The 18,409-nt window shown below is 41.8% G+C and overlaps 1 protein-coding gene across 5 annotated transcripts in view; it reads right to left on the minus strand.

The window, feature by feature from the left end:
• KLHL2 (kelch like family member 2) overlaps positions 1-17,861 on the minus strand; it is a 117,069-nt gene extending 99,208 nt beyond the window's left edge. For all 5 annotated transcript variants that reach the window (XM_053901150.1, XM_019441064.2, XM_053901149.1 and 2 more), the window contains exons 1-2: positions 17,717-17,861; positions 4,712-4,837 (exon numbers count right to left, since the gene is read on the minus strand). In XM_053901150.1, the coding sequence (XP_053757125.1) occupies positions 4,712-4,837; positions 17,717-17,742 (152 nt within the window). In that variant the 5' untranslated portion in view covers positions 17,743-17,861. The remainder of the gene's footprint in view (positions 1-4,711; positions 4,838-17,716) is intronic.
• Between the last annotated feature and the right edge of the window lie 548 nt (positions 17,862-18,409).

Below are 18,409 nucleotides of genomic sequence, written 5' to 3' on the forward strand. Positions count from 1 at the left end.
GATATAAAGCTGTGAAGAGAAAGGGAGATTGACTTAAGTTTGTTCTTTAATTCACTTGCCATCTAAGCAACAGAGTATAAATAACTAAAGAGCCACAACTCCAATTTTTCATAGATGCACAATAGATAACTTAATCCTACTGGTGATCTGGATCCACAAGGTCTAAATGTCCTGGAGGAAAAATACAATAGGCACTCCTTTAAAAGACAGCTTCAGGCTTTTTTGATTAAATTATACTCAGGAAGGTAAAAACTGCTGTTATAACTGACCTACTAAATATTTATGACTTAGATATGATATATAGAGGAGCACTTGAACTGCTTCAAATGATTTATCCTTACTAAAAACTTTCAACTCCTTAATATAACTTAAGGATCAAAATTCTCTTCCTTCTAAACAAGCAACAGGTTGGCCCTAACTAACAGTCACTGAAATTTTTAAAGCTCAGATACTCTTATCCCATAACCTACAAAACAGAAGTTGTGTGTGTATGTGTGTGTTTAATGTAAAGGCAAAAAGCTATCTCTTGACATTTCCTTTCTGGGGCCACCTTAAAAAGCCCATAGCATAATGTTCTCAATAAAACCTATGTCTGAGATTTAGTCTGCTTGTCTTCTCCACAGACTCACTACAGTGTTTTACACATAATTAGATCTATTGCTTTGATTTTGAAAATGTCAGTATCCTGAAAAATTCCTACCCCCACCAATTCAAGCTTGGGAAGTTGAAAGAGCTGAATTTTCTGCCAGAGATGCGTTGCTAAAAAGACCTGTCCTTTCACTACACTGCCAGGTTATGCCTCCAACACCATTCATTTTACAACGCTGCTCCCTTTTTCAAAAACCTTCACTGATTCCCAGTGCCCACAGGATTAAGTCCAAATTCATCACGCTATTTAAGCCTGCACAATTCAGTCCTTCTCCCGCTCCTAACCTTTTCTGCACAGACTCCCCAGCACGAACTCTTGATTCACTTTATCCAACAAGTTATGTTTATCCCCCCCCGTAGCTCATGCAGTCATCCAGGCCAGGAACTGCCTTTCCTCTCCTGTCCTTTGTATGAATCCTACTGCCCGCGATCAGGTCCAGCAGAAACCTCTTCTTTGGGCTGCTGTGGATTTCTCCTGTGAAAATCCTCTTCAGCATGCACTGTTCCCCCACCTCATCCTCTCCTCTAGACATCTCCTATAGCAATCTAGACATTCGCAGGGCATGGGCCAAGTCTGATGCTGTTTCTGGCTCCCGCACAGCCGCGCATGCTAGCAGATTTCAAAGGAGAACCAGCTGCTTACAAACACTTGTAGAATACACTGTTTACAAGTAACTGCAGGGTTTTTAAGCCAAGTAATTTTAAGCTATTCAAGCTCATATTGGGCTGGGACATGGAGCTATATCTGGGCCTCCTGTCTAAAAAAGAAAACAAAAACAAAAAACTAGTTTAAAGAAAATGTCACATTCTTTTTCTATAAACTATATTAATTCTCAAACTTAAACTTTACAAAGCTCTTGCCCGCTCACTCCCACTCCCCCAACCACACCTTACAACAACCATAACTAGAAAAAAAAAGTTACTCTTACTCCTAAAATATCACTTCCATCAGTCAAACATTCATAAAAATGCTCTCTAGTGTATGGCTGTTATTCTACCAGTTAAAGGCAAGGGCCCAAGAGCAGAGCAATAAGAACAAGGAAGTTCTCTCTTCCCAGAAGTCAGGAAACCACTCTCAGCTACCTCTTCCTGGCAGCAGGAAGTTGATGCAATGGCAGGAAATTAAAGATTTTCAGCTGTTTAAAGAATAGGCTTCCTCCAAGATTTTTTTTTTTAATTACTCAAATGGGCCATAAGGGTTAAGAGAGAAGTGAATGATATTTTAAAAATTTTTTAATGTTTATTTTTATTTTTGAGAGACAGAGAGAGACAGAGAGAGAGCATGAGCAGGAGAGCGGCAGAGAGGGAGAGAGACCCAGAATATGAAGCAGGCTCCAGGCTCAGAACCCAATGAGGGGCTGGAACTCACGAGCCATGAAATCACGACCTGAGCCAAAGTCAGACGCTCAACCAACTGAGTCACCCAGGTGCCCCAGAAGTGAGTGATATTTAAAACAAAACAAAAGGGTTCTGATGAATCCCAAGAGAGTTTATTAAAAAAAAAAAAACAAAACAAAACAATATCAGTTAGTGAGTTTATTAAAACAATCCTGGATATAGAGCTGGCAGCAAACACCCTCTGGCTATTTAAAAGTCGTTCTTTGTTCTGAAAATCAGCATCAACTACCAGCCTGGTGACACGTTGGTTCCTGATATGGTACGACACAAAGAGTAAGACGCTGTTTCACAGCCATATAGCTCACACCCAAAACGGGACAAATAGGTACATGAAGGCTAGAGCAAAATAAACCCAGGATGAAGCAAGGACACCAGTGCTGTGCATGTAAGCAGGAAAAAATCTCACAGACTCAGAGAAGTCAGAGCAGCAATGAACCTCACATTCCATCCTGTCTCCTCACTTCACTTTATAGTTAAGCCTCAAAGAAGTAAAACAGTTCGCCCAAGTCCAGAGTGTGTCCCTAAACCGGGGTCATCCACCTCAGGGGAAGGTGTCACCTTCCCTGAAGTTTAGTGAGTCATGCCTAGGTCAACAGAGGCCCTACTCACACCAGTGGAAGGCCATGGTTATGGTGCTCCCACAGAAGGGGGTGGGGAGAGGAAATGTGAACAGGAAAAAGTCAGTCTTTCTAGACTTTTCAAAGAAAGAGAAGAGCCATTAAAAATCTCAGTCTTAAAATGACCAGACTAGGGTCACCTGGGTGGCTTAGTCGGTTAAGCGTCCGACTTCAGCTCAGGTTATGATCTCGTGGTTTGTGAGTCTGAGCCCTGTGCTGACAGCTCAGAGCCTGGAGCCTGCTTCAGATTCTGGGTCTCTGTCTCTCTCTGCACCTTCCCCGCTCACACTCTGTCTCTCTCTCTCAAAAATAAACATTAAAAAAAAAACATCTTAATGACTATTTTTCTTACTTTTCAGTTCCATTTAGTAACCACTGCAGTTTACATTCAATAACTACTGTTAAAACGGGATTAAAAAACTAGAACAGCACATCCGGACCTGCTGGGTTATCCCAACTACATATTTTCCCAAAGACTAAATGAAAACATTAGAAATACTATCAGAGCTGGACTAGGAAGCAAATCAAGTATGTTATAGTCGATTTAACTTCCTTGTCCCTCTCCACTTCACTCTCCACCTAGCAGCAAGTATGTTCTTTTCAAAGTACAAATCTGATCATGTCACTACCCTGCTTAACACTCTCCAGTGGCTTCCTCCCATGACAACAAGACTGAAATGTGTAAGGCCCAGAGTATGCTGGGCCCCACCTGCCCACTCAGGCTCCTCTCTTGCCATGACCCCCTTGACATTTGTGCTCCAGCTGCCCCTCATTTCCTCCAATGAGGCCAGCTCTGTCCCACCACCAGACTTGGGCACTGCCATTCCCTGTGCGTGGAACAGTTTTCTAACCTCTCCCACCCCCATCCTGCCTTCATTTCCTTACCTCTGTTTTGCTTTAGTTCTCAGCACAAATATTTCTATCAGGTCGGGAAGCCTTTCCTGACCACTGTTATCAACCTTCACAGCACCAGGCAGCCCTCCTTCATAGCACTTACTGCCATTAAAATTTACAGTAAATTATGTGTGTAATCCTCTGATTAATGCCTGCTCCCTGCATTCAACCATAACCTATGTGTCTCATGCTCACCATTGCATCTCCAGCACCCAACAGATAAATATTTATTGAATCTTTACGTAAAGAAAAAACAAACAAATGATGGGCCTAAAGGGTGGACTTTTACGAAGACATAGCACATAGAGATTGAAGGACAGTTTAAGTCACTCCCTTCTTTTTAGTCCAAGCTTTTAAATATATGTACTTTCACAAAGAGAACAATGCAGAAAAAAATACTTTCACAAAGGGCTAAGAAAACTAAACCAAGGTTAATACACACATTAGTCTTTTAATTAAAAAAAAAACAACTATTCATTTTCCAATCAACTTTTAAAGTCACTTTTTTCATATCAGTGACCTTTAACATACTTAAGAATAACGTTAACAATGGGCAGGTCACCAGTCCTCAAAATTACTACCACCACCACCACCACCAAAGTATCACATTTTTCCCTTACAGTTTTCTTTCCGTATCTTTGTGATAAGTGAGAAACCCTACACCAAGCCATCCAATAGAACTATGGGAAATATATGTAATATAAAATATAATGCAATTCATAATTTTCTAGTAATCACATTAAAAAAAGAAACAAGTGAAAATAATTTCAATAATATATTCTATTTAACCCAAAATATCCCATATATTATCATTTTTAAATGTAACCAATATTCTTAAAAGTTATTAATAAAACATTGTACATTCTTTTTTGTACTAAATCTTGGAAATCCACTTTGTATTTTCTACTTACAGAACATCTTAATTCAGATTAACCACATATGGCTAGTTGCTACATATCGGAGACCAGCCTTATACTATTCATGCTTCTGATTAAAAAAACAAAACAAAACAAAAAAAAAAACCCGTAGAAACAGCTTTTAATGTTGTCTATATCAAATAAAGAACCAATGAGGCATGAAGAGCATATTCACTAGAAACAACTACAAAATAAAGGGAAGAGACCCATGTTACATGAATATTAATGTAATAATACCTTCTTAATTCATTCATGACTTTGAAAGCTTTCTTCATATGCCAAGGATTCACTGTCACTGGGCAGTGTTTTTCAGTATTATCATCTTTTGAATCGAGAGGCTTCTGATGACCCTGCTTTGTGCATCTGTACATAAAAGAAAAAAAACAGAAAAGATCTTATTAAAAATAATTTAGTTCTGGCTTGTTAGGCTATAAGAGATACAACAAATCTCTCAAATTCATTTAGAAGAAGTCTTGCAGTATATCCCAATGTAAGATCAAGACACAATTCAGAGCACTTTCTGATGGTCACTACGATTTCAACAAAAAAGTGGGTAATCACCTCCACGGTGTCAAAGCTCTATCACAAAGGAGCACAGAAAATTCAGTAAAAGTGGTTCAGCAGATACTTTGAAATAAAAATGCTGAGAAATGATCTCTGTTGGAAATTAACATGCTTTTAACAATCTGCTGTAGTCATACATTATTTACAAACCAAGACAGGAACAGGACCATATTTTACACAAACTTCAAAAACTTAGACTCTGATTTGAATTTTGCTCTCTACCTGCCAGGCTATTTATTTACCCCATATATTTCAGACCTACTCTTGTAACAAGAGATTAATCCTGTTAAAGTTTATTGAGTATTTACTATTCAGCAGCCACTGTGCTAAGTTGTTTACTTGTATTATTTGCTTAATCTTCACAACAACTCTGTGAGCTCATTACTATTACCATCCCCATTTAACAGATGAAAAGATGAAGGCAAAAAACAATTTAGGTAACTAAATAGTAGAGCTGGGTAAGAGCAAAGTCAGTCTGACTCTTTGAGCCCATTCTTTTCACTAATGTTCAATACCATTTCCTACATTAAGCAATGATATTTAACTTCATATTTAAACATAATTTTTAAGAGCACAGGCTGTATTAGTATTGCTGTATAAACTACTCTTTTGAGACTTGGGAGCAAAAAAATTAACAAATAAAATCAGGGTACCATGGCAGGGAGTGGGGATTAACTACTAATGGACACAAGGGAACTTTCTGAGAAGACAGTTGCGCAACTCTAGAAATGTACTAAAAAATCACTGAATTGTACAACTGTAATAGGTGAATTTTATGGCATGTAAATTATACCTCAATAAAGCTATTAAAGAAAAAAATCAGGATACCAAATTAAGCCTAAAGAAGTCATACTTGCATATATATCACACAAAGGACAACAGGCAAACATCATTATTTATTGCCATATTTCTCTTCGTACCTCTTTCTTTCCTGACCCATTCTGAAAGGATCACTTATTTTTAAAGTATTACCTCTTACGAATTCACTCAGCAAACATTTTTTGAGTCCCAACTATGTACCAAGCACCATTCTAGGCACTTGGAATACAGGTGAACAGTGAACAAAAAAAAAGACTCCTACCCTCACAGAGCCTGGAGTCTAGCAGGGGCGATGGGGAGGAGACAATACGCAGAACAAATCAGTAAAACAGGCAGCACATCATAAAATAAGAGCTACGGATATAAGAACAAAGGCAGGGTAAAAAGAATCGAGAGGACGGAGTGATACAACTTGCACTAGTCAACAGGGCCATCAGGTCATCAATAGCCCAACTGAGAAGTGAGATCTGAACCAAGACTAGGAGGTGAGAGAAGGTCCAGAAGGAATGAAGAGCTAGAGCCAAGGCCTACATGTGCCTGGTGTGTTCCAGGAATGGTGAGGCCAGGGCTGGGGCTATGGGGGCAGAGGGGAGTGCAGATCATGTAGGACCTGTGGGACACTGTAAGGACTTTGGCTTTTACCCTGAGTGAATAGGGAGGCATCACAGAAGAATGACACCATCCAAGTTACATTTTCAATAGGATCACTTTGGCTGCTGGGTGAGAATAGTCAATGTGGGCAAAGATAAAAGAGTGTAAACTATTTAGAAGAGTGATTCAGTAGGAGATGCCAGAGGCTCAGAGCACAGTAGTAGCAGTGGAGGTAGGAGCAGTGATGAGAAGTCGCTGGGTTCTGGGTATATTTTAAAGGTAGTGCCAACGAGATTTGTTGACGAAATGCACGTGGTGCATCAAAGAAAATCAGGATGACTCCCAATTTTTTGGTTTGAGCAACTGGAAGGACTGAGTTTCCATTGAGATGGGGAAGGCTGCAGGTGGAACCAGTTTGGGGGTAGGAAGATCAAGAGCTTAGCCTTCACACATGTTGGTTTTAAGATATCAGACATCCAAATGAAGATGTAAAATTGGCATATTAGAGTCTAGAGTTGGAGAAGAAACTTTAGCTGGGTAGAAACGTACACATAGAAGGTACACGAAGCAATGGAACTCAAGCACTCAAACACTAATGTAACCTCTACCATTAACCACAGATGCTATCTTTGCTCAGTCCTCCATTCAACACTAATTGAGGCATCTGATTCTTCAAGGGTTTGCATACCAGAAGTGGAGATAAGTCATGTGTCCCTATCACTTGAGAGTTTTTAAAGGGGGGCCTTACAAGCAAATGAGTACAAGACCCTGCCTCCTGGAGGTGAGCCCACAGCTGGAATGGGAGAATAGGACAGTACATCCTCGTGTGTGTGTGTGTGTGTGTGTGTGTGTGTGTGTGTGTGTGTGTGTAGAGGGATGGGTTACGCTTGGCCTGAGAAAAAGAGCTAGTAAGTCTAGGAGACAAAGATGAAAGAACATTCAGATCTGGTGGAGGGGACTGGGAAACATTTTATAGTTTAAGACATATTCTCATGCTATTCCCCACCACCCTTTCATAAAGAAAACAGTAGGAGGAAAGGGAAATTATATAGATATATTCAACCTATGCAAACTTTCTGACCACATAACACTGAACGTCCGCATGTATAGCAACTTAAGAAGTTTTACATTAGCTTCTAGTTTAATAACTTAAGAGTTTATAACAAAAGGGAAATATAATATTGAGGACTGACAAAACTATCACAGAAGGGCTTTTCAATGCTCAGAATGGAAGTGAAAGCAACTCAGTCCTAGAAAGAATACCATTATTTAAGAGCCAAGAGTGTTTATATTTGCTTAAGAAATTATGAATTAAAACTGCCTGCATTAGAGAATTAACTTTAAGACAGCTACCATACATGGGGCGCCTGGGTGGCTCAGTTGGTTGAGCCTCTGACTTTGGCTCAGGTCATGATCTTGCAGTTCATGGGTTCAAGCCCCTGCTCAGAGCCTGCTTCGGATTCTGTGTCTTACTCTCTCTCTCTGCCCCTCCCCCGCTCACACTCTGTCTCTCTCAAAAATAAACATTAAAAAAAAATTTCTTTTAAAACTACCATATAGCAATCAATATCTATATAGGTGCATTCTTAAAGCTATGTTCAGCTCCTGCTTTTTCTGATGTACTCCATAAACTCTACAAAGAAAAGACTTTATTCAAAGGCTTAAAGGAATAAGAAATAACACTGACTTTTTTTTTAAGTGTTCTCTGTACTGAGAGCTACTTACAAATACAGCACCCTGCTGCACAGGGCTACATTTTCAACACTAAAGTCCTTTCCATAATTTTCCATTTCCTATATGGTTTTGTGTTAGATAGTCTCTCACTCAGAAGCAGAACTGAGTAACAAAATGATACATCATGCCTAAAACTACAGATGTGGAAAATGAACATACACTAGGAACCAGCTAAGTGGGAGGTGAAGGTTTACCCTTTCAGGTATACCAGTAAGTGCAGTTAAACCTTCTCCCTGCTTCCCTTCTGAAGCAGGGAGGTAGCCTTTTCCAGAGAAGCTCCTCATTCTGAAAACTGTCTTCTTTTAATTATCTAGAAGAGATACTTTTTCAAAGTTCTTTCATTTTAAGTCTTTCCCCAAGTCTAACTCGCAACCAGTCTTAAAACTTTCCAATAGCTTACTGCTATCAAAACATACTCAACATAGTTGAGGTTTCCAAGGGTCTGGATCCCAATACACAGCTATGTTTTATAAGAATCTTTGAGTCTTCCTTCAATGACTGACTCTTGTGTAAATTTCCAGCTGTGGGTAAGGTTGGCTTCTCAGACCAGGTAACTAGGTAACTCTAACTCTGCCCCAAAACACACTAGTGACAGAAATGAACTCTCAGAGAAGAAGAAAATAAAGTCTCTCACAGGGCTGTCTCCCTCAAAGAGTCAATATCCATAAGCAAAGGTTTAAACCTACTGCAAGAATTCTGTGGCCATCTTGAAATGAGGCATAGTTTCTTTAGATATACATTACTTGTTCTGGCAGAGTGATTCCTAATGGCAGGGGTCAGAAGGATGAGAAGCAAGGAGTACCTGAGTGGCTCAGTCGGTTAAGTGTCCAACTCCTGATTTTGGCTCAGGTCATGATCTCATGGTTTGTGAGATGGGGCCCCATGTTGAGCTCAGTGCTGTCAGCTTGGGGATTCTCTCTCTCCCATTGTCTCTGCCCCTTCCTCACTCATGCTCTCTCTCTCTCTCAAAATAAATAAACTTCAGAAAAAATTTTAGGAGCGCCTGGGTGGCTCAGTTGGTTAAGCATCCAACTTGGGCTCAGGTCATGATCTCACGGTTTGTGAGTTTGAGCCCCGTGTCAGGCTCTGTACTAACAGCTCAGAGCCTGGAGCCTGCTTCAGATTCTGTGTGTCCCTCTCTCTCTGCCCCTTCCCTGCGTGTGTGCGCTCTCTCTTACTTTCTCTCTCAAAAATAAATTTTAAAAAAATTTTTTAATTATTGATTTTTAAAAATCAATGAGCCAAACAATTTTTCAAACTGTACTCAACCATCCCTTTTCCCATGAAGATTTGGGCAAGCCCTTTTTATAGGACTAGGTATATCTGAATGACAGCATCTCCAGAAGCAGGGGTGAAAGGCAGCTATGTATAATTTCAAAACAAAACAAAAAAAGTGATGTAATATGTCCCACCACCCACTTCCCTCCCACCCCGGGACAATCATCTCAGATTGAGAACAAACACTTTAGAACATATGAGTTGTTCATGTTTTTAGGGTTTTCTGGTAGAAACAATGCTGTAACTCATGTGAATGATGCAGCTGCAAAATTTAACAGGGGACCAGACATTTTCACATGCAGGACACAAATACTTAGCCCCTGGGTGGCCACCATCTCTGCTCTCCCCTCTGCCTGTTCACCTCAAAGGCTGTAAGACTCCCTTGCTCACAATGAGTCACCCACCATTACTCACAAACTTCTGCCAAGTTCACATCAGCAGCTGTTGTTTTCAGTCACCATCCATGCTCTACGGCTCTGAAGTTTCTCCATTACTTTATAATATCTCTTCTATTTTCTGTGCTGTCTTCCCTAACTAAACTTCCACTCAGAAGCTGATTATACTAACAACGCTCCAGTTTGCAAGTCCAAGATATCAGAAGGCCGATATTTTAACTAGTATGTTATGTCACTCTACAGTTTCCCAACAAAATAGTCTCACATCCTTCATCTCACCCAAATAACCACCGTAGTATTTAGAGGTTGTAAAAATAGAGGGCTTTCTCCACTGGAAACAGGATTTGGTTTGTGGAAGAGTTGTGGCTTCAGTTTTTGCAATTAGCTAAAGACAAAGAGACATGCTCTGCAGATTCTCTTCAATTGTTTGGAATTCAAACTTGCATTAGGTATAGAGCCAGCAGACTAACTATCATCTACAGACATTTATTTGGTCCTATTACCAAATAAATGTAGCTTTAAAAAAGTTAGTGTCTATATCTATTTACATGTAAGAATTTGGATTGTACCTTCAGTATGAAGACCTATAGAACTGAATATAAAGCATCTTGTGAGACAAAACAAAATCCCTGCTCTCCAGTCACAGAACACCTTACAAGACATCATAATGATGCCACTGAAATCTTGCCATTTGTGATGACATGGATGAACCTAAAGGGTATTGTGCTAATTGAAAAAAGTCAGACAAAGACAAATGCCACATGATTTCACTTATATGTGCAATCTAAACAAACAAACAAACAAAAAAAGAGAAAAAGACTCATAAATATAGAGAGTACAATCTGGTGGTTGCTAGCGAGGAGAAGGTTTGGGGAGTGAGAGAAACAGGTGAAGGGGATTAAGAGGTACCAACTTCCAGTTATAAAATAAGGCACAAGGATGAAAAGTACAGCATAGGAAATATAGTCAATAATATTGTAATAACTTTTCATGGTGACAGAATAAAAGGTAATGCCACTGAATACATCAGTATAGCACATATATTGCCAAAAGTTATGTTTCAGATTTCTCTGAGCTGGAAAAGCTGGAAATGCCCAATTTTCCTAAAATGGATTAGCAATTAAGGGAGAGCACTGAACCTACTGGAGGACAGAGGGAGATCTCACACACACCCTGGACCCACTACTCTCCCCCTGGGATTTAGTCGTGTGGCTTTATGTTAAGTGTGCGTTGAAGCACTGGCAGGAGGACGTGGTTGGGATGTCTGAAGTGGAGAGGTTGATGAAAGTTGGAATATAATTGCTCTCTGATAGTAGAACAATAGAGCTGTAAAAAGCTCTGCTTCAGTTCAACTCAGCTTGCTCTCCCTCTTTCCCTCCCACCTACACGACAAACAGAGCACAATCAGGCACTTTTTGTCCCTGGCAGTGACTATTACCAGGAAAGGGACCAGGGTAAAAAGCATGTCTTATGCAAGATCAATCTTATTTTAAAGAATTTGTTATAAACAAACAGTTAACAAAGCGCTGTCAGAGTGGGATATTTGTGATGTGCTAAAATAGGGAGAAAGAGGTTGGTGATCCATTTCAAACACTTCCGTGTCTTTTATCAACTCTTTTTTCTGGCCTTTCTTTTGCCACTTTCCCTAGTATTACCAGCACTTGGCTAGTAAGAGAGGGCAGCAATTTGATTTCACAATTCAGTTGACTAGGCTACATTTTCTAACACTCGGATGAAAACACACTAGAAGAGGACCAGAATCAGCTGGAAGACCTGAATGGTATTCCTGACGATGCCAAATACTAACCAAGTGACCTTGGGTGTAGTCACTTGGCCTCTCTGGCCTTTAGACTGTTTACTTACAAAATAAGGTGCTGTTATTCCACAAATCTGTCTAATACGAAATGTAATAGGAAAGTCAAAGATAATAACACCTCACCTACTTGCCTCAGGGAGCTGTACAAGCATTAAATACTGTATGAATGTAAACACAGAGTTAAGAAGAAAAATGTTGAGGTTAGGAGCTGAACTGAATATAGAGATATATTTTTATGGATTTGACTGGCCTTCCTCCTTTTTAATTGTGACATTCAATTAAAAATTATTAGCAATACTCCACGCAACCACCAGTGTTAATAAATCAAGTAGATAAGCACTGCCTAGATGCTGACTGCATACCCTAACATAAGCAGAATGGGGGAGATGAAGGAGGCTGAACGCAAGAAACTTCTCCAGTTACCATCTAACTGGGGAGGCACATCTGAAACCACCAGGGAATGGCACAAGTCAGCACACAGGTGCAAAATAATGGGCTACCAACACTAGAGGAATGCAAAGAGCAGCTGGAATGAATTAGAGTAAATAGGGAAGACTTTGTGAAGGAAGAGAGGGTTCCAAGTGGGCTTTGGAAGAATTCCAAGTTGTTTTAACTGGGGACAGGCTGGGAAAAGGCTGGGGATTCCTCACTCATGATAAGGCAGAGTTTACTCTAGGAGGTCAAAGCACATAATACTTTTGAACATACTGTAAGATTAGGACAAAATGATCGAGGACTCTGACCATCTATCTGGTTGAGATAACTGGTTTGGTAAGTCACTTGATGTGACTCTAAGATGTTGGGGTCAAAATGGTAAGTGGATTGAAAGGTGAGGAAACAACACATAGAGTTCAACAGGAGAAAAGGTAAAAGAAAAATGCAGGTATCAAGGGATGAAATCTGTTCAGGATAGAAGGAGTCAGAATGGACACTTGAAACCATGAGTATACAGTTTCCAGAAGTTGTAACTGTGGAGGATGATGAGAGACAGAGAGACAGAGAGACAGAGAGAGAGAGAGAGCGAAATCAAAGACCATGCCAAGGCTTTGGGTATCTGGGACCAAAAGGATAATTATTCCATTGATTATGTGCAGATGTTATAAAGGGAAATCAGTTTGAGAACAAAGGTTACAAACTCAGTTTTAGACATGTTGAATCTGATGTGTAAGCTAAGAGCAGAGAAGTTCTATAAGAAGTTGAAAATTCAAGACTGAGGCACAGATCTAGAGCCTAGGCTTAAGACACAGATGGAGCCACAACTTAGTGATCAATAGTTATTAAAAAGAACTGGCCAAAACCTGCATCTGTGAGGAGCAGCCACTGCCAATGAACCGTAACAGAAGAAAAGCCATCTAAGACAGAAAACAGTGATCAGTGAGAGAGTCCCAACTTCTCCTCCTACTTGATAACCTTCGAAAAGGAATTTACCGTCTGAAAAAAGATAAGAACCTACACCAACATAATCTCATGTTCACAAGATTAAATGAGATAAAGTAATAAAGTAAATCACATTTAGCAACCTAAAACCTACGGGAGGGAACCAAGAAAAAGCAGTGTCATAGAAAGCAAGGGCTTATTTTCAAGGCAGGATCAGTGAAAAGAACTGGTCAAAAAAATACTTCAGCAAATGCCAGCCGTCTGAAATGTAAAACAGTGAAGCACATAACACACAAAGTATACTGACCCTAGCACTACGGGAATTGTATTAAATATTTGTTTGCTATCAGTTTCAACCACAATGAAAAAGACTTTGTTTTCTGAGATATTCCCAAAGTCTGGTCATAGTAAGCACCCAATAAATATGAATGAAAAACCTTATCTCCCTTATTATCAATAGTAAACAATATTTAGAATTTGGAAGAATTCTATAGAAGAGCATCTGAAAAGCAATTTTCATTCTCTGTATCACCTGAAAAGAACCTTCTCCCTGGTCTTAAGGAAGAAGTTCAACTGTTTTCATAAACACTTCTAGTGCAGTTCCATTACAGCCACAGATGAGTAAATTTACAGTCACCTTCAAGAAAGCAGGCTTACTGATATTTATTGAATGCCTACTGTGTGTATTATAGAAACAAGAGGTTTGGGGCTATTTAGTGGGAGAGGGAGGAGTGATTTCCCAGCATCAGAAAAATTTAAGACTACTGCATCAATGTTACCTATTTCCAGAATCCACTTCTCAAGTTCCCAAATACACCTCAGAATTTTCCTTACATAACACTTCTTTCAACACACAGTGATCCATGTCTTCTTTCAACATTACCTTGTCAGCCATTATTACTCCTACATATTTTAAACATCTTTGTCTGTCACTGAGGAGATTCACCTATCATCTGACAGATGCCCAATTTACATTCATGCCTACTTAAACAAAACCAAGAATACATTCCAATGTGCTGTAAGACAAACCAATGAATACTGGGGTAACCTGCGTCAAGGTTCCAAATTCACAGTAACTCAATCTTAAAATTAGAAAGAACATTAAACATCATCTGGTCCGGTGGATCACAAAAGCTGGGCTCCAGTAAACTTTTTATTGATCCGTGACAAAATAAGGAAAATATAGTAAGTTTTCATAAAACTAAATTAATTCAATTTAAAGACTATCCTTTTAAGTCTGAGATTACATCCTTCTTTGTATTTGGAAAGGGACACTAAACTGTCCTTCCTTTTACAAAAAAAAAAATGGTGATAGCTTATAATTATTATTTCATCAATTTTTTTTCTACTAAGCAAAAAAATAAGTTAGCAGTTCTGTGATGGACCTCAGTTTATTTATTTATTTATTTATTTATTTAACTTTAAAGGTCAGTGAAATCCAAAATTCTGAAAACCTCTGCTCTGATTCAACCAATCTTCTGCTGCCTAAATCCCTATGAACACGGTCAAGAAGATGTCTGTCTGCCTACGCTTGAACAACTCTGATGCCAAGAGTCTCCAGTGATGTGGAATCGCTGATCCAAGATATGGTTGTATGTGAGACATGTTTGCTGAGCTCTGTGAAGGAAAAGCAAAGATGTAAGGCTTGTAAAGAGAAAGCCAACATGTAAAAGCAGAGCCATTAAGAAAACAAGGACCAAAACAATGTTCAGTGAGAGGTGGTCAAAGGGATGCATGCCACCCTATACCTCAGCCTTCCCTCAATTTCATAATTATGAAAATCTTTTACAAAAATAACTATAAAAGCTAGAATATGCAAAACATTCCTGAGGTCAGGGCTGCACGTCTCAGTTTACCACCCAAAATTCCTATACTAACCTACATCTAATTTTTAGTTACACACCTTCAGATTCAATCAGAGGCAAATGTCCCATCATCTTAATATCACCCAGACTCCTAAATGCAAGAGAATCTAAACGTCACATATAAGATCCAAAAAACAACAGGCAGAGAGATATGAAGCCCAGTGACAATATGAGAATCAAAAAGGATGAGGAGAACTTGAAGGCAAAGAGTGAAAGAGTGGAAAGAGTAGAAGAGATCAAAACCTAATTTCAACGAGCCCATCCCATCCCAAAGGAACTAGAGAACCTGGGCAGTCATCCTACCCCTCCAAGACAATGTGCTAACAGGCTGAAGGGCAGCAAGGTGGGATCTGAAAACAGTGTAAAACTGGCTGTCACAAGAGAAGGACGAGCATAAGCTCCTCCACAGTGGCAGGCAGAGACAGGCATTCAAATATTCGCAGAATTAATGAGTTAATAAACAGACACTCACCCAAAGAGGACCTGAGCTCCTGCTTCCAACCACATCACCCAAGGCATTTTAAGTCCACATCAAACATCTTTCCTTGCCTTAAAGCTCAGGTTAAAAATCTAACCTTACAAGAAGCTGAGCCCTCCCAATAACTTTGACTGCCTCCATCTACCCAACTCAAGCCCAGTGAGGCCCAATAAAGCTCCTTCCCAAAGACACTGTCTGCAATCCTCAAATACAGCACCTATGATTTAGTGTGGAAGGAAAAAGTAAGCTAATGGGAGTGAAGGCAAATAGGCCAAGGGGCAGGAAGGGAACCTATTTCTGATTCTAACAAATTCTGGAATGAGGGTTAATTTTAGATGGGCCAAATGAAAATAAACCCCATTTGTATTTAGTGTTAAATGAATATCAACAATCAAGAAGTCTCACCAACTTTAGCCACCCCTCATTAAAAGAAGTTTTAACAAATCTTTCATCCCTGCTGACATTCCTTGTTTTCCATTACATCTCAGCCTGTCATTGTTCCAGCATTATTGATGGAGTCTCAATACCAGAGAATTGTGCTGGATACCAAAATTATGATTAATTGATCTGTCCTAGATTCAGTTTATCACTATTTCCATGCACACGTCCATTTCATTTTCAATTATTTCTATTTAAATCATTTTCTACATCTCTAGTCCCTCCCTCCAGAGGCTGCTTTTTGTCCACACCCTTTTTCCACCTGCATTCTAAGAGCCCCTTGTTCTTTCCTGTAGTTTCCTCTGCTCCAAAAGTAAAAGGGGACTGCAGGAAACTGATATAAAGGGAACAGGCTTAGTATAGATAACATGCCTACATGATATATTCCATATACTATGTGCTATCTACATACAAGAACCATTTCCTGCCTTAATTGTCTCTAAGCCTGGACAGAACCCATGTGCTGGTGCTATATTCATGCTGCTGATGCTAACAATCCACCATCATGTTTCCTAGGGTTTAGGAGCCTTCCCAAACCTGCTAAAGAACATGACCCGATCACAAAGCCCTCAAAGCTAAGTGATCACGAAGCCACTGAGCCCTTGCTTCTACTGGCCAGGAAGGGTCAATTCATCAGTTTTATCATCTACTCCTTAGATCCCCATGACCTGTTCCACTCAAGCTAAAAATTCTGTAAGGCACTTTTAGAAATTACAGTTCCAGGATCTTATAGTTCCAGCTCTCCTTAAAAGGGCTGGACATCAAAAAATTATTCAGTCCAGGCCAAATACCCATATTTTGGCTGGAATTCTGCCAAATAACCACAAGAGGCTGGTGCGGTACAACTGCCATGGAGTGAAGCTGGCCAAATCTAAGTGAAAAACGATAAGGCTCCATGAATAAGCTCTCGTGAAAAGGTACACTGATCTCAGAATGAGGTTTGCTTGAGGTTTGAAAAGTCAGATTCAAGGGGCTCTTGTTCCCTGATAAAGGTTAAACTAAGGAAGGTAAATCAAAATGGAAATTTTCAAAACTCCTGGGGATTTATAGTCCACTTTTACCAAATACTTTCAAAAAATATATACTGTACTGAATAATGCAATTCTTCAGTATATTCCACGTAATTGTTCAACTGTTATTATTTCTGGAAAGTAGTTTCGCTGCAGGTATCTTAAATGTATTTGGGTACCAAGGAAGAAGACACCTGTGCCTGGCAGGTAGCTACACTACTAATTTGCCTAGGGTACCAAGGAAACAGAAGATGCTCTGGTTTCTGGATACAATTTTCTGCAGTGCCAGGTAAAAGAGGTCACATGCCCTGAACAGCCGTGGCTCACTTAGAGTGATGTAAAAGCTCTTCAGATATTAATTTTGCTAGAAATTCGAAGAAGCAAGCAATCTAAGGTCAATTCATTTAGACGCCGGTGTCTGGTACTTTCCAGTTCCCTTTTTTCAACGGACTCCCGTGCAGCATATCTCCATCCCTTAGAAAGGGGTTGGCAAGCTAGGCACCAGCAGCCCAAGCGTTCCAGGGAGGCGCACACAGGACGGGCAGAGTCCCCAAGCCCAGCCCAGCCGGAATCTTCTATTCGCCTGGGATGGGGAAGCCCCTTCCCTAGATACTATCCAGGGTTCTAAGTCACTGCCTGGCCAGGCTGAGTTTCCGCCCGCGTCCGCCTCAGGACTGCGGGAACCGCACCTCGTCACGCCCCGCAGCTCCCACCTCCCACCGCCCCCAGCGTCCGCTCCCCGGCGGCTCCGGGCGTCTTCCGCCGGCGGGCACCGGGCGGCCGTGCCCGAGCAGCGCCCGTGGCCGGCGACACGCGCCGCAGCGGCGCGCTTATCCGCAGCCGCACAGCCCGCCTGCCTGCCCGCCCGCTCACTCACGCGGGAGGCAGCGGCGGCGTCTCCATTGTGGCTCCTCTCGGGCTTCAGAACGCAGGCACCGACCGCCGCCGCCAGCACCATTCCAGCCGCGGACGCCGGCACTGCCCGCCCGCCGAGCCGCGTTCCATCCGCCCCGGAGGGGGCGCCGCGCTCGCCTCACCGCGCGCCACCACCTGCGGCGGCGGCCCCCGCGGCCATGGCCCGCTCGGCCGGGCGCGCTCCGTCTGCCTGCGCGGCTCCCGCGCTCTCCGGAGTGCGGGGCGGTGGCGGCGGCGGCGGCGGGACGGGCGGGCGCGCGGGCTCGGCCACTTCCGGGTTTGGCCCCGGCCGCGCCGACGCCGTGACGGGACGGCGATGCGGCCTCCCGCGGCGGCCGAGGACCCCTCCCTCGGCGCCTCCCCTTCCTCTTGCTGCTGCTGCTGCTTCTGCTGCTGCTGAGGGTGCTGGCGCTGCGGAGGGTGCTGCTCCTGCTGTTGCTGTTTGAGGGTGCTGCTGCTGCTGCCGCCGCCGCTACTGCTGTTGTTGGTGGAGGCGGGCGGGCGCCAGCCAGGAGCGGGCGGGCGTGCCCAGACGCGGGCTCGCGGGGCGGGACGGGGGCGGCGGCCGCCCGCAGCTGGGGTTGTGGGTCACCCGGGCGGGGGAGCTAGAAAATGGGGCGGGGGGCGGGTTGTCTGTGCGGAAAAAGGGCACCCG

Source organism: Panthera pardus, unplaced genomic scaffold (assembly GCF_024362965.1).
Source record: "Panthera pardus isolate Hobbes unplaced genomic scaffold, ASM2436296v1 HiC_scaffold_13, whole genome shotgun sequence".
Lineage (NCBI taxonomy): Eukaryota > Metazoa > Chordata > Mammalia > Carnivora > Felidae > Panthera > Panthera pardus.